Source organism: Hemiscyllium ocellatum, chromosome 1 (genome assembly GCF_020745735.1).
Source record: "Hemiscyllium ocellatum isolate sHemOce1 chromosome 1, sHemOce1.pat.X.cur, whole genome shotgun sequence".
NCBI lineage: Eukaryota > Metazoa > Chordata > Chondrichthyes > Orectolobiformes > Hemiscylliidae > Hemiscyllium > Hemiscyllium ocellatum.
This window is the reverse complement of record NC_083401.1, coordinates 161,368,445-161,385,709: the sequence shown is the minus strand read 5'-3', so window position 1 is coordinate 161,385,709 and position 17,265 is coordinate 161,368,445. Positions and strand designations below refer to the sequence as shown.

The window sequence follows — 17,265 nt, the reverse complement described above, 5'->3', positions numbered from 1 at the left end:
CTGGGAACCTATCCAACGCAGCTGAGAAAACTCTCTGTCAGCACCATACCAAGAAAATTAAATAGCTTTTTTTCCCTCAGTTCTGAGTAAGCTCCTAAACTGGGCCAAAAGCACAAGTCGCAATAAAAATGAACACGCCACACCCATCCTACCCTGACCCTCCAAACAGCATCCCACCCAGACCCAGCAGCACAACACTGCCCCCCCACATTACCCATGGCTAACTCACTTAGCCCACACATCACTGCCGCTACAGGTCAACTTAGCACAGCTCATCCACCGAACCTGCACATCTCTGGACTGTGTGAAGAAATCAGAGCACCCAGCAGAAACGCATGCAGACCCGAGGGGAGACTGCCACATAGACAGTCCCGAGGCTGGAATCAAAACTAGGCTCCTGAGCTGTGAGGCAGCAGTGTTAACCACTGAGCCACCCCGCTGCCATGCAGCAGTCAGAGATCCTTGCATTTTAGTCAAAACACATCTCAACAGAAAGCACTTTCCTTTTTCTGTTCTTGCCAGAAATGTGTGCAACAATGTCTGCATAACAGCATAAACTGATCAAACTTGTGACAAAAGCCAAGTTAAAATTCCGACCCTTTTTCCCCTTCTGACCAGAAATAAAACCTTTGTAAAAATGTGAAGTTACGAACAAACTGCCACACATGACGTGACTGCCAAGAAGCAATCAGCACACAAGTAAAGTAAACTTTGTGAAGCAGCAGCCGTCCTACATTCGAATGGCAGTCAAAGGGTGCCAACGTATCAACTAAACTGGAACCATTTAGAGGCAAGTCAACTCAAAACGGTCAGCAAGAATATTGACAAAGCTGCAAAGAAATGACCAACGACAGAGATTTTAAATCACCCAAACATCAACAGGTTTGGACAAGGAAAAGGACTCAAACCGTCAAACAAATCTCATTTTTTGGAATCGCCAGAGTCAGAATTCTGGTCACCACACACCTGGAAAACAACAGCTGAGAGGGAAATAAGATGTGGGAACTGTAAAAGGCAGACTGGAACAGATGCCAGAACTTAGAATGACCTTTTGCTCCTGGGGATTTAGGAAGAAGAGTATACATACAAAGAACATACTGTACATATCGCAGCGCAGTCCAATCAAATTCCTGGAAATACGAATCTCACTTTTGACCAATCGACCTCATCGGGATTTTGCCGTGTTTATGAATTAAGCAAATAGGTAAAGACAGTTCCAAGCTGAGGTGTGCCAACACGTATTCCTTCCCGTGCCCCAAAACATAACACTCTTCAACTTACCATCATTTCTCTTTGCTCCACAAGGTTATGTAGAAATGTTGCAAATTCCTGAAGTGACTCATCTGGAACAGAGAGAAAGAGGAGTCATATTGGACTTGAAACATGAACTCGGTTTTTCTGCACAGATAGTGCCAGACCCGAATTTCTCCTGCATTTTCTCTTTTCACTTAAACCTTCCAGGATCTGCCATACTTTACTTTTATCAGAGCTTAGGCCATCTTTCTGTAATTTCATATACTAAAGTTCTGTGGATGTTGCATTCAACACATACATAAGAATAGGAGACGCTGCGTTACCCCAACTGAACATGAGGAGGAGCTACTATGAATTATAATGCCTGTAGGCCCCCTCCCCCAGAATTGTTAGCTGGTCAACTCTGCCAAAACTGCATAAGGCTGGTACCACAAAACTGCAAATGACTCATTAAAACAAGTACTGACCTACTTGGGGATGAGTCCATTTAACGGGCTAAATCCAATGTGAGCTCACCCGGTCACTAGATTATCACAGGCAGATAATGGAGCTTCGACAGAGTGTCCATTTGTCTACACATCTGCCCGGTAGTTACTCCTGTATCCTTCATGGTGACCACGGGTAATGAAGAAGCAGGGTTTAATTCAGGAGATGGGGCCTGAGAAACTGCTATCGCATCCAAAGAAATTAGCAGACATACAAGTTATTCAGTCCCAACTCAGGGAGATAGTGATAGAAAATAACAAGAGAAATGAGGATTTGTAATTGGAAGGAGTACTTCTTAAATCCTTTAACAAGGAGAACAAGCCTGGTGCAAGCAGCCATGGGGTAATTCCAGTTTCAACAACATTACATTAAAGTTAGGGACTGAGTTGGAGGTCCACTGTGAGGTGAGCTACCACCTGCCCTCGCCCCGGCCTCTTAATACTCCTTTGATGCTTTAAGCTGATGTTCTAAATCATTCTGAAGAAACGTCACTGCACCTGAAATGTTACGTCTGTTTCCTCTCCACAGGTGCTGCCAGCCATGTCTGCTTTGGTTTCAGTCACTTGAATACTCCAGCTCAGAATAATGCAATGTGCGGTTCGATTTTGTGGGTTTTCAGAGCTGGGGCCTGATGAAGTGGTCTAGGATCCAGCAGATTTGCAAAGGAGAATATAGCTGGGCGATTGTACGATTTTGAAAAACAGACTTTCTCTACTATGCAAGTTGGATCAGTAATACAGTCTATAATACATTCAAAACTCATTTCTAATTCCCAGAATTAACTTGAGGTAAACATGGGTAATAGTCTGTGATCCAACATCTCACAGCACACCAATAAAATAGCAATAGCAAAAAGGACAACTCTCACAAGTTTCTTAGCAAGGGTCAATGAATCTTAATAAACTTTGTAAGGCATTAGAATTCTTCATTTTGTCAATCTGGCCTTGAAACTCCCTCAAGAGCCACTCTACTGGGGAGTGCCTTAACAATAGCCTGTGTTCTGATCGGTCACCATCCTGTCCTAGAGTTTGTCCTGAGCTGTGATCAGTCCCCATTCATGGTACCACTCCAGTGTTGCACTGACAACTTGCTTCACTAAGCAACATCTTTCCTTTTGTTTTTTTCCCTGAGCTCCCATCTTGCTCAGACGCACCAAGCAGAAACAGCTTGCAGCTTTTCAACCCACACGGTCAGATGGACTGGCTTTTCAGGGTCACCCCAGCTTCTTGGAAGCCACTACCACTTTATCAGGACTCTTCCCAAGTCCTGACTGCAACACTTAGATGTTCAATAACTCTAAGAATTGGCCTGTATTCATTCTATCAGAACAGTGATATTAGAATGTTCTTGGGACATAACTTACTAGGTCCCCTACACTGACCCTCTGCCATTCAATGTGTTCTCTGCAATACAGCTAAAAATGAGCACTTCAAACAGGGAATCTGTTCATCACAGGGGCCCATCTCCTTCACATTCTGGTGATCGCTTTTTACTCTCTGCTTGCTTCCTCTGAACTCCTGTCCCATGATTTCCTGAACTGTCCTGAGTGATCCATTGTAAATCTGACAATAAGCACCCTCCTCCATCAATAGGCAGAACTGAATATCATCCCCCCCAGTTACTCTTGGAAATGTTTTCTCCATAAATGTTCCCAGTCACAGATTGCAGGCCTGACTAGTACAACAAAAACAAATAGACTACAGCAGATGTGATTACATGAGTACACGCCGTACTTCTGCTTTAATGCTAAAGTTGGAATCTTTTTATTTTTAGACTTTTTTTTACAAACTGTGCACTAAAATGATAAAGAAATGTATTAGAACCAGAGAATTACTAAGATGGCTGCTAGCTTTAAAAGCAAGGACTTTGAAACCTACTGTGAACCTTACTTGTGTAGGTATGAGATCAGCAACATGCAGGCACTGAGGAACTATTTTCAAGTGAAGATGGGCTAGTGGCCAATTATCAATTTCGAATGTCCACTGCCTGCCAACAGCTATGTTATTGGTTGCTGAAGAGCCTGGGTTGCAAATAGACCAGTCAGTTCAGAAGTGAAACCAGCAGATCTGCAGCAGACAAATGACTCTGTCAATTCTCTGCATTAAGCCACTTTAAACCAGGAGCAAACCCGCTGATCAGTACCACAGCAAATGGTGCAAGTTGTGACTGTGAATTGGATAAGTCAGAGACTTTCATTATGAACCAGGCACCCTGTGCCTCTTGCAAACAAGCAAAAGTAGCTGGATAAAGGAAGGCCTAAGACAAACTTTCAGAGCAGCAACAACTAACCAATCCTGTGAACAAAAACAATGGAACTATTTTCCCTTTATCCATCTGCTTTTCCCTTACTTGCTTGTCTGTCTGTATGTGTGCGTGTAAAGAGGAGTCTAGAAAGGGGTTAAGAGATTTAATTTGTAGAGTTTGCTTAATTTAGTTTAATTGTTTATCTATAGCTAGAATCTAATTACCCTGTAATAAATAATGATTCTTATGAAGTACAGAAACCTAGTATTCGCTTTCTAACTGTAGCTGAAAATCATGTAGTTGGAGGATGTTTGTGTATCTATTTTTAAAACTTACATTTTTATGATGACTCGGGGAATAGCTGGTTCGATTTCCAGCACACCACAGTGAAGCGTTGCATTATTCTTACACTGGAGGTTACAAACAGAGTCTTTTTTTTAATTCACTCAAGGGACGTTGCTCCTTGAGAAGGTGGGGTTGAGCTGTCTTCTTGAACCGCTGCAGTCCTCCTGTTGCAGGTTGACCTACAATGCCCTTAGGGAGGGACTTCCAGGAGTTTGACCCAGTGACACTGAAGGAATGATGATATATTTCCAAGTAAGAACACTTATGGAGGGGAACTTGCAGTTGGTGGTGTTCCCACATATCTGTTGCCCTTGTCCTTCCAAGTGGAACTGGTCATGGGTTTGGAAGGTGTTGTCTTAGAATCTTTGGTGAATTTCTGCAGTGTATCTTTTAGGTAGTACACACTGCTGCTACTGAGCATCGATAGTAGAGGGAGTGGATGCAGTGGCAATCGAGCGGGCTGCTTAGTCCTGGATGGTGTCAAGCTTCTTGACTGTTGTTGGAACTGTACCCATCCAGACAAGTGGGGAGGCTTTCATCGCAGTCCTGACTTGTGCATTGTAGATGGTGGACAGGCTTTAGGGAGCTAGGAGGTGATTTACTCACCACAGTATTCCAGGACCCTTTGACCTGGCCTTGTAGCCACTGTGTTTATATTGTAAGTTCAGATGAGTTTCTTGTTTATGGTAACGCCTGGGATTTTGATAGTGGGGGATTCATGATGGCAACGCCTCTGAATGTTAAGGGGCGGTGGTTATATTGCCTTTTATTGGAAATGGTCATTGCCTGGCATTTGTGGGGCATGAACATTACTTGTCACTTGTTAACTAAAGCCCGAATACTGTCTAGACCTTGCGCCATCTGAACATGGACTGCTTCAGTATCTGAGGAGAGGTGAATTCTGCTGAACAGTGGGCAATCCTCAGCGAACCTTCCCACTTCTGACCTTGCGATGGAGGGAACGTCATTGATGAAGGAGCTGAAGATGGTTGGACATGACCCCAATGAACTCCTGCAGAGATGTCTTGGAGCTGAGACGATTGATCTTCAACAACTACAACCATCTTCCTATGTGCAAGCTATAACTCCAAATGGTGGAGTGTTTGCCCCAATACCCGTTGATTCCAGTTTTCCTCAGGTTCCTTATGGCACACTTGGTCAAATGCGGCCTTGATATCAAAGGCTGTCACTCTCAACTCATCTCTGGTATTCAGCTCTTTTGTCTATGTTTGAACTCTCAGGATGTGAGGAGGCCCTGGTGGAACCCAAACTGAGCAGATGTTACTTATAGCACTCTTGATGGCATCCACCATCACATTACAGATGATCAATAGGAGACTGATGGAGTGGTATTTGGCTGGGTTGGATTTGTCCTGTACAGGACATAGTCAAGCATTTTCCACATTATCAGATGGATGCCAGTGTTGTAACTGAAAGAAAACAGCTTGGCTAAGGAAACTGCAAGTTCTGGAACACAGGTCTTCAGTACAACTGCCAGAATGTTAGAGTCATCGAGATGTACAGCATGGAAACAGACCCTTCGGTCCAACTCATTCATGCCGACCAGATATCCCAACCCGATCTAGTCCCATCTGCCAGCACCCGGCCCATATCCTTCCAAACCCTTCCTATTCATATACCCATCCAGGTGCCTTTTAAATGTTGTAGTTGTACCAGCCTCCATCACTTCCTCTGGCAGCTCATTACATACATGTACCATCCTCTGCATGGAAAAGTTGCCCCATGGGTGCTATTTAAACCTTTCCCCTCTCACCCTAAACCTATCCCCTTTAGTTCTGGACTCTCCCACCACAAGCGGGGGGGGAGGAGTGGGCTTGTCGCCTGGTGTTGCTCCCAGCATGCCCTCCTGCACTCGCCATTAACCTAGGGTTGATGCCCTGGGTTGTTGGTAATGGTTGAGTGGGGGATATGCCAGGCCGTGAAGTTGCAGATTGCACTGAAGTACAATTCAACTGGGGAAACACACCACAATCCTCTTCAAGAGAAAAGAAATTATTAAACTCCTTTAGAAATCCTCTGCTCAGATGAAAAATTATTATTCAACTCCTCTCCCCCTCTTGTCAGTAACACTTGGGCTGATAAGTTCCTAAAACAGCCAGATTAAAAATCTACAGTGGTTAGCACTGCTGCCTCACAGCGTCAGAGACCCGGGTTCAATTCCCGCCTCAAGCAACTGTGTAAGTGGAGTTTGCACGTTCTCCCAGTGTCTGTGTGGGTTTCCTCCGGGTGCTCCGGTTTCCTCCCACAATCCAAAAATGTGCAGGTTAGATGAATTGACCATGCTAAATTGCCTATAGTGTTAGGTGAAGGGGTAAATGTAGGGGATTGGGTCTGGGTGGGTTGCTCTTCAAGGGTCGGTGTGGACTTGTTGGGCCGAAGGGCCTGTTTCCACACTAAGTAATCTAATCCAATCTAGTAATCTAATCTCTTAATCATTTTTTTTAAAAGAGACAAGGCAGTTATGTTAAAATTAAGCAAAATACACAATTTAAATACATACTGCACAATGAAATCACATCATCAAATTGTGTGAATGTCACTTTGAATCAAGGACTATTTTTACACAACAAGATTATCTTTTGATTATTTTTGTTCAAGCAAAGAGATTTAATTACGAGGATACAACTTCTAGAAATGCAAAAATGATCACAAATTGCAGTGTAAACATTACATGGTCAAACGTCATGTGTTCAAACTGCAAGGAATACATTACGAGCTGGCAATCCTGATTCAAATGGAAGCCAGAAGTAAAACAATTCCATGCAGTTAAGGCTTATCAACAATTTTCTGTAAATGATAGAGTGGAACTTCACCAAACATGTGTCAAAGCTCACACATTGTAGGTAAGATTATTTGCAAACTCCGTCTTACCCCTGGGTAATCTTATCAATAGCTTTCAAATGCAGGAGTTCAACCTGACACCATTAAAGTTGAACCTCTTATCAGAGAATATACTGAGTTATTGCAATCACAACAAGTGCATGAACATGTTCCACGATGCTGAAGTTACTTTGCTCTCAACCTGTATTACTGATGTGTGGACACTCTTCCTTAGCTGAAGAGTTATGCAGATAGACCAGAGAGAGTATGGAGTAAATATATATACAGAAGTAATTAAAAAAGTGAATGTTCCTAGACACTTTTAATGGTGATTTAATAGGAGCTAAGACAGAATATTGGAGCAACTTCTGAGCTAATCTTGAAGCCTACAGAAGTATTCTCAAAATAGTTTTATTAAATTCATACCCCCCCCCCCCAAGTTCACTATGTTTAATAGCTTTTCAAATGGTTTCTCCAAATAGTGTATTACATCCGTCATTCATTATATTTTTTAATGCATCATACTCAGCTGCACTGCAACGTCTGGTGTGTGAAAATCCACAAAATGAAATTAAAACCTCCACTAAAAATAACAAGACTCACTTACCAATACACCGTTCATCATCTGTCTCAGCATCTCCAATAAACTCAAAGGAAAATTCCCCAAGTGATCGAGCGAATTTCTGTTGTGCTGCTGAAAGAGCTGCCAAGAATAAAAAGGGGGGAAGAAATGTGAATTTCGGACAGGAAAATAAATTCTTCAGGTTTATGTTTTGTTTAGAATTTATAGAAAACGAATCATATAAAGTCCCCACAGGATCTCTTAGCATTCAGCTGCAGGAACACTCGATGTTTACAGCTTCCACCCAGCTTTAGTAGGGTGAAAGGAAGCAATAATTTTGTGTAAGAATAAACATTTATTCGGATTTTGTTTTTCTTGTAAACATGCATTAATCAGGGAGATGTAAATATTAACTAGGAAATGGAGTTGGGCTCAGATGCGAGTAACAAAATGTACAGTTTGTGACAACTTTCTAAATGAGCTATCCTGATATCCACACTTACACTGAAAGGATCAAGGCTGCTTAGATGCAAGACATATTCCATTTTGAAACAGTGACTTACACAGACAATATAGGGAATGAATTAAGAATGAGAGCTCTTTCATCCAACAACAATTAGATGACCTCAATTCCTGTCATTTCCAATAAAAGGTGTCTGTCTTCAGACCAAATTGATGAAAACTTGAACACAAATATTTTATTACAATAAATACAAAAAAAAATTGGAAGTATATCCAATGTTCGCAACACTGCTTTGAGAGATTCAATGTAATCAGCAATGATATCCTTTCTCCAGCTTATTTCAGGTGAGATCTAAAAGCAATCGGACAGACAGTTTGTCTATATCCAGTCCTGATCAATACCTATTCCATTCCCAGCAGCAATGCTGTCAAATAAAGTGTTCCACACCTTTCATCAGCTCACAATTACCTCAACATCTTTTCCATAGTGTTCAAAAAAACGATCATGACTCCAATTTGCCATGGTTAGAATCACCGAATGGCAAAAGTGAGGACTGCAGATGCTGGAGATTAGAGTCAAGATTAGTGTGGTGCTGGAAAAGCACAGCAGGTCAGGCAGCATCCGAGGAGCAGGAAAATCAACATTTCAGCCAGGAGCCCTTCATCAGGACTCCTGAGTTGCTGTGCGTTTCCAGCACCACTCTAATCAAGAATCACAGAATCCCTACAATGCAGAAGCAGGCCATTAAGCCAATCAAATCCACACTGACTCTCAGAAGAGCAGCCCACCCAAAGTTATCCCACTAACCCTGCATTTCCCATGGCTAGCCCATGTAGCCTGAACATCCTTGCAAACTATGGGCAATTTGGCATAGCCAATCCACCTAACCTGCATATCCTTGGACTCTGGGAGGAAACCCAAGCAGTCACATGGAGAATATGCAAACTCCACATGGACAGTTGCATGAGGGTGGAATCTGGTGGTCTGAGGCAGCAGTCAAAGTCATAGAGTCATAGAGATGTACAGCATGGAAACAGGCCCTTCGGTCCAACCCGTCCGTGCTGACCAGTTATCCCAACCCAATCTAGTCCCACCTGCCAGCATCCGGCCCATATCCCTCCAAACCCTTTCTATTCATATATCCATCTAAATGCCTTTTAAATGTTGCAATTGTACCAGCCTCCACCACATCCTCTGGGAGCTCATTACATACACGTAACACTCTCTGTGTGAAAAAGGTGCCCCTTAGGTCTCTTTTATATCTTTCCCCTCTCACCCTAAACCTATGCCCTCTAGACTATCTGACCCCAGGGAAAAGACTTTGTCTATTTACCCTATCCACACCCCTCATAATTTTGTAAACCTCTATAAGTTCACCCCCCAGCCTCCGACGCCAGCCTGTTCAGCCTCTGCCTTTAGCTCCCTAGCAACTTCCTTCTAAATCTTTTCTGAACCCTTTCAAGTTTCACAACATCTTTCCGATAGGAAGGAGACCAGTCCTAACCAGTGAGCTACTGATCTTGACATAAATTGGTAAATGTAACTAAAAAGGTTACATATAAAGGAAAACACCTGAGAAAAATGCATACCTAGAAAGATTCCCATTCAGCAATGCTTTCTTAGTGAGGTATGAGCAAAAATATAAGAAATAAGATTTTATTTTTAAACATTTAATGCATTGTCACTTCCTACAGATGAAAAGGAACCTCAAATATTCGCAAATAAAACCAGAAAAGGCTGGAGGAACTCAGTCAATCTGGCTGCATCTATGGAGAGAGAAAAAAGTCTATACGCAGATGCATTCAGACCTGTTGCATTTCTTCAACATTTTCGGGTTTTTACTTCTGATTTCCTGCAGTATTTTGCTTTTATTTTACTCAAGTATTCACACCTCTCCGACAGTAAGATTCAGAAACCACTTTCAGCTTCAGTACAGCATTTGGATGGATCCCACAACTTTCAACAGCCGCAGGAAATGCACACTGAGACTTTTTTCCAAAACAAACATTGGAGAAATGAAAGTGACTTTAGCCGTCAGTCGATCTATACAGAGGAAGTTGCAATTCCATGTAAGATGTCCAACCTTTTCAATGCAGAATCAAAACATTGGAAACTGGCCCATTTTCTCTTTAAACAGAATACTGTCTGCAGCTATTTCTGGGAGACAGAATTTATTTTTGGGGAAAGAAAACAGGTTTAAGATCTCACAAAATAATTTCCTAATATGAAAATTAATTGTAATTATCCCCACAGCATTGAATGAGGAGAAACGAACATCAAATAGCATGTGGATTATTAACCAAAGATCACAAGAGGAGAGAAGGCTGGTACCTGATAGGAAAGTGAGAGGTACAGGGAGGAATGGCCATAAAGAGGATGAGAAAGGGATGAGGGGATCAGAAAACAGGAGGGGTCAGAAGAACAGGAGTGTAATAAAGGAGAGGAGTGGGGAATGGAAAGAGGGAGTGTAAGTAGTGAGGGTAAACTGGGATGAAAGGAGCAGGGAAAGGGTAGACCAAGTAGAAGTAACAGCAGTATATAGTCAGGAAGGAGTTTTCCTGAGAATCTGTAACGTTGACTTTGGATCCTGTGAAATCTCATGACATCAGCTTAAACATGGGCAAGGAAATCTCCTGCTGATTATCACCTACCACTCGTCTCTCTCGGCTGATGAATCAGTGCTTATATATGGTCAACATACTACCAGCAAAACAAACATCATGTACAAGATATCATGCAAGAACTGTATAAAACACCACATCGGACAAACTAGCAGGAAATTTGCCACCATGATACGTAAACACCAACTAGTCACTAAAAGACACAACGCACTATCACTAGTTTCTATACATACAGACAAAGACCTGTAAACTTCCTGGTGTTCCTAGTAATGATGCCAATGTTTCTTTGGCCAGGGTGACTTTAATTGATGTGAAAAGGGCTGTAACGTCAAAGGAGACCACTATTTCATCATCTTCTATCTTGGTGTCCCTCTTTGACTGGGAGAACACACACATCCTAGGACAAGTGAAACAAAGACACGCACAAGAATTCTTTGAGGCACGGCATTCTAACCAGAACTTCATCAGTAAACACATCGACTTAGATCCGATCTACCTTCCCCTAGCATGGGCATCATCACCCACAGGAAAAATACCAGCAGCAGAAACTGAGAGATTGGGGCAGAGACCCCCAATCAGAGGGTTGCAAGAGGAAGGTTTGCAGTGATTGGCAGGATTATGGAATGAGATGCAGTAGCAAGAGAGAGGTTCCATTAGCAGAAGGGACAGCAAGCAGAAGGCAAGTAAAAGTTAGCATATTTCTTTTTTTTAAATTTGTTTTATTGGAAACATTATTTCATTCACTAATATAGGAGCTTAGCAGCATAAAATACTTCATCCGTTCATAATACTTCAATTTTTTTTCTGATGGAAAAGACCTATGCTACTGAGCTACAAATTTAACATTGGTTTTAGTGGGAACATCTAATTACTTAAGTTGTTTTTACTTAAAGTTGTATTTTCCAGGAACTCAACTGCAACTTTAAGTGAAGACTCAATTTACAGCATGTATCTTGGCAAACTAAAAGTTTCAAATAGTTGTGACTTATTGAATTTGCCTCTGGGGTTTATCTCTTATTTTTACCAGAATGAGCAGGTTGAATTATCCTTTGAAATTACATGGATGAATAGGTGCCAGCTTTGTGACAACATGATTACAATGCTTGGGATATTCTGCATTCTCCAACCATAAGATAGGAAAGAAATGGAGAACTTTAGGAACTTACACAGAGGGGCACAATTTGTCAAGTCGCTGCACTAGCTAGAGAACCAGGTTTATGTTAGCTGTGGAAAAGAACAAGGAGGAATCCAAAGTAAAAATAATGAATTAGGGCAAGGCCAACTTCCACAATCAGAGAACAGGTCTGCCCCAGATAACCTGGAAATAACTGGCAGGCAAAACTTAATCGAGGAAAAGCATATTCAGTAGAAAAGTCATTGGACTTGAAACATTCATTCCGTTTCTCTCTCCACAGAAGCTGCCAGACATACTGAGTTTCTCCAGCATTGTGTTTTTATTTTATATTAAAATTAATCAAATATTGATTAAAACGAAGGTTACAGACTTTCACAGTTGGAGAGCAGGATTATTAAAATTGCTTAGAGAACCATTTATCTTAACTCTGATTACTATCATAACCCAGTCTTTAAAGCTCCTGAATGTGGCCAGTCCCGACAAGTACTGAAGGTGATGTGTTTATTTGAGCAGAAATGTGTCATGGGACTGCAGGTTGGAACAGAGCTGCTACATTCTCTTTGGCATTTCATGCCATAATCATCTGTAACCATAAAGTTAAATGGACAATGAGTTCCTCCCAAAATGAATGTAAACTAACAACTGTAGACGCTGGGGCGGCACGGTGGCTCAGTGGTTAGCACTGCTGCCTCACAGCAGTGGGGACCTGGGTTCAATTCCAGCCTCAGGCAACTGTCTGTGTGGAGTCTGCGCATTCTCTCCGTGTCTGTGTGGGTTTCCTCTGGGTGCTCCAGTTTCCTCCCACAGTCCAAAGATGTGCAGGGCAGGTGAATTGGCCCTTCTAAAGTGCATTAGACAGAGGGAAATGGGTCTAGGCGGATTACTGTTCGGAGGGTCAGTATGGACTGTTTCCACACTGTAGGGAATCTAATCTAGTGCAACTGGTTTGCTTCAATATCACGATGGAAGAGAACAATCAGCTTGCTGAGCAAGTAAAACACTCAGACCACTACACAGGAATGTTATTCATTTCACATCAGGAAAACCCCAAATCAAGAAGACAATCAAATTAAAGAAAACGTTGTATGCCCTCAGCCGACCAATATTCTTCTTCAAGTGGCTACCTCATGATTGTTCCTTCAGAGCTCAAGTCTTTGAAATTGCACCCGATTATGAGTTTTTAGAGAAAGAATATAAATTGCTGCTGCAAAATAGTCCACAATCTCAACTCTACAAAGTTAAAAATCACACAACACCTGGTTACAGTCCGACAGGTTTAATTGGAAGCACTAGCTGCTCCTTCATCAGGTGGCTGTGGAGAATAAGATTGTAAGACACAGAAGTGATAGCAAAAAGTTTACAATCTCAACTCTGTGAGAGTGGGAACTGCAGATGCTGGAGATCAGAGTCGAGAGAGAGTGGTGCTGGAAAAGCACAGCAGGTCAGGCAGCATCTGAGGAGCAGTAGAGTCCTGATGAAGGGCCTTTTCCTGATTCTCCTGCTCCTCAGATGCTGCCTGACCTGCTGTGCTTTTCCAGCACCATATTCTCGACACAATCTCAACTCTACCTCGCACCAGTACGTATTGACAGAAATCAGATAATAACAAAGCAGTTCATTTAATATCTTTTATTATACTGAACCATCCATTTTAATAAAAACATATTAGTCATAAACAGGTATTCACTTTGTACATAAAAGATTGGCAGTCCTCAAAGTAGAACGGTTACCCAGTCAGGGTGAGATGTATCCTACATGACTCAGCAAGGTAGGAAGCAAATTTCACAATCATCCAATTCCTATATATGAGTGTTAAAGGACTGCATTTTTAAAAGATCAAACACAGATGTGATTAATCCTGGCATGTAAAACCCTGCTACCTGTAGCAAGGCAACTTTTAGAGACACAAATCTTAAACAAAATGAAGTGCCACGTGCAAAAGTATGACAAATAAACGTGAACGCAAATTTGTTGAGAGTAAATCATGACTCTTATTTTGATTTGAGTTCTTTGATGAAGTAATTGAGAGGGTTGGTGATGGTTATGCCTCTGATGTTGTGCATAGAGACTTTCAAAAGGCATTTGCCAAATACTGCACAATAGGCTTGTTGGGACATTGAGCACAGAGAAGCCAAAGAGCTGGGACAGTATGAATACTAAAATTGGCTCAGGGTCAGAAAGTAGCCATCAGTAATAAATGATTGTTTTTCAGACTAGAGGACAACTGCCCTGCTTGATATATGTTAAATGACCAATACTTGAGGACCTAGGATTTAACTACAAGGTTGCAGATGATATAAAACTCAGAAGGCTGGTAAAAATTGAGAAGGTTACTAACAGACTTTGGGAGGACACAGATTGGTGAACTGAACAGATGTGTGGCAGGTGAACATCAATCCAAAGTTGTAAAGTGACAAAGGTTTGTACACAAAGCACTAAGTTAAAAAGGGACATGGGGAGGGGGGGGATTCAAGATGGCGGTGACCCAACAGGTCTGAGTCTGCTAAGCTCTGCCCAGGACCCAGACAAGGTGGAGTAACTACCCTCCCCTCACTTTTTAAACCATTAAAAATACTTTTTTCCCCAGCAGCTATAGCCATTTTGCAGCAAACTTTAGCAGTTTGGTACATTCTAAAATGACTAAAGGTAAAGGATCACGGAGTTTGCAAAAGACTGGGACTGTCCCCGCCTCCCGCAGCAACAGATACATCCACGGCCCCCCCGGGGGACTTACCTGCAGAGGTGAGCCTGATCTCGGAGTTTGTGAAGCTCCGAGAGAAGACCAACACTCCGATGAAGGAGACCCGGTCAAGGTGGGAGTCGATCTCGATCGTGCTGCAGAAGCATGACCGATAGGTCGAGAAACTCGGGCAGCGTGTTGGAGGAGCGGAGCAACGAGCCGCGGCCTCCGAGACCGCTGCTAAATCCTCTGTGGGACAGGTCCGGGCTCTGGAACATCGAGTCCGGGCCCGAGAAGAGCATATCGACAACCTCGAAAATCGAGGTCGTCAGAAAAGTATTCGGCTGCTGGGCCTTGCCGAACGGGAGGAGGTAGGCCGGTTTGTTGACGTTTTGGAGCAATGGCTCCCACAGCTGTTGAAGCTGGGGTCTGATTCAGGTTGGATGTGGATTGGGCAGGCCCACCGGGTTGCTGTGTTCTGGCCCAGGTCAGACCAGGACCCCTGCCCAGTCCGAGCGTGACTCCAGCACTACAGGGATAAGCAGATGTGGCTGGAGCACCCAGGGCTTTGAGGAAGGAACCCCCAAGCCCTGGTATACAAAGGGATCCAAAATAATGCTTTTCCAGGGCTTTTCCCCGGTTGTGGTACTCAAGGGGAAAGTGTTGGACGAGGTAAAGAAGCGTCTGAGGGATTTAAATATTCAGTATTCCACAATATACCTGGCAACACTGCGCTTCAGTCACAGAGGGTCTGTGTATAACTTCAGATCGCCGGAAAAAGCAAAAGAATTTTTGGATGCTCTCAAATAGACTGAAGGATTTGAACAATATGGATAATTATTTTATTTTACCCTTTTTTTCCCCCTCATCCTTCCCCCTTTCTCTTTTTCATCTTTCCTTGAGTTTTTTTTCTTTTAACTCTTATTTATAACTTTCTTGGTGTACCTGGTTGTTGGGAGATGTTTTCGACTTTTCCTTTAATATTTGTCAGGATTGTAACTCTATATATTTTATCTCATGTTGCTGCTTTGTTAAGAATGCCTCGGGTAATAATATGGAGGGGATGGGTTGGTTGTCCACTTTTAATTTCCATGTTATAAGACATTGGTATTTGTTTATCATACTTGGCGATATCTGGGCTGAGGGCATGGCTCTAACTGGGAGGAGTCATGGTGGGATTATTGGGTGGTAGGAGTGTCGTCTGTGGACAAGGGAAAAAGTCTCCTTTGCGTTATGTTTTATACTAATATTTCTTAGGAGTAGTTTTTAGTAGTTTTAGTTTTGATTTAGTTGTTTCAAAGGTTGTAGTTTTAAATTTATGTAAATTGCTTACGGTCTCTACGACTCAATGCTTTTAGAGTGGGGTTCTTCCTCCTGTGGGGGGGTCTCGGTCTTTCGTGAACGATCATGGCTAGCCATTCGTTTAAAAGTTGCACCTGGAATATTAAAGGGAGCCAATCGCCAATTAAAAGGAAAAAAGATAATATCAAGTCTTAAAGAGAGGGTTGATGTAGCCCTTTTACAGGAGACACACCTAATTGATAAGGAGCACTTGAAGTTACAGCAGGGAGATTTTGGTCAGGTGTTCTTTGCATCTTTCAATTCGAAAAGTAGGGGAATGGCCATTCTTATCTGGAAGAATCTTCCGTTCCAAACGCTAAGCCAGATAAAAGATGAGTCCGGACGGTATATATTACTTAACGCTCTAACATATGGAGAGGAATACGGGATTTTTAATGTATACTGCCCCCCCCCCGGGCACATCCTTTTAAACTTGTAACAGACGCTCTCTCCAAGTTGATGGCCCTTGGGGTACATCACATAATTATAGGGGGAGATTTTAATTGTATATTGATCCCGAGCTTGACAGGACACCTAGGAGCTCCGCAGGTATATCTCTGCGATCAAGGCAGCTGGCTGCTCTGAATAGGGAGCTGGGCCGGTAGATGTGTGGAGGTGTCTTCACCCTGAGGGTACAGATTTTACCTTTTATTCTAATCCACACAAGTGCCATACCAGAATCGATATGCTTTTTGTCCCTTCGACCTTCCTGAATTCGATACTGTCCTGTAAAATAGGTAATATAGCTATTTCCGACCACACAGCAGTGTACATGGAGGTCAAGACGAGTGGTGACAAGATGGGCTCCTGGCATTGGCTTATGGACCTTTTCCTATTGAAGGAAACTAAGTTCATAGAATATTTCTCGTAGGAATTTAAAGCTTTCTGGGACATTAACTTCGGTACAGCCATCGGTGATGTGGGAAACTCCTAAGGAGCTTGGATTATCTCATATTCTGCGACCCAGAAACAACAAGAGGGAGAACAATCGTGGCTGCCTGAGGCTTGCCTGAAGGTAGCTGAGACAGCGTATGTTGATGGGCCATCCATAAATAAATTACAGTGGATTACAGCCCTTGGGGCTACTTTGAATACCGCACTTACACACACAGCAAAGAGGGGGATACTGCTTACGAAGCAGAGATTATTTGAATACAGCAATAAACTGGGCAGGTATCTAGCAAACCTTGGCAGAAAGAAAAAGACTCCCCAATCCATTTCGTCTCTTAGAGGGGGTGCTGGTACCCTGACTTGTGATCCTAAAAAGATTAATGCAGCCTTTGGAAAGTTCTA

General features: G+C 42.6%; 1 protein-coding gene across 1 annotated transcript in view; it reads right to left on the bottom strand.

The window, feature by feature from the left end:
* arhgap10 (Rho GTPase activating protein 10) overlaps nucleotides 1-17,265 on the bottom strand; it is a 192,534-nt gene that overhangs the window by 131,726 nt on the left and 43,543 nt on the right. Inside the window, exons 2-3 of the mRNA XM_060832969.1 lie at nucleotides 7,778-7,873; nucleotides 1,282-1,343 (exon numbers count right to left, since the gene is read on the bottom strand). Coding sequence (XP_060688952.1) covers nucleotides 1,282-1,343; nucleotides 7,778-7,873 — 158 coding nt within the window. The remainder of the gene's footprint in view (nucleotides 1-1,281; nucleotides 1,344-7,777; nucleotides 7,874-17,265) is intronic.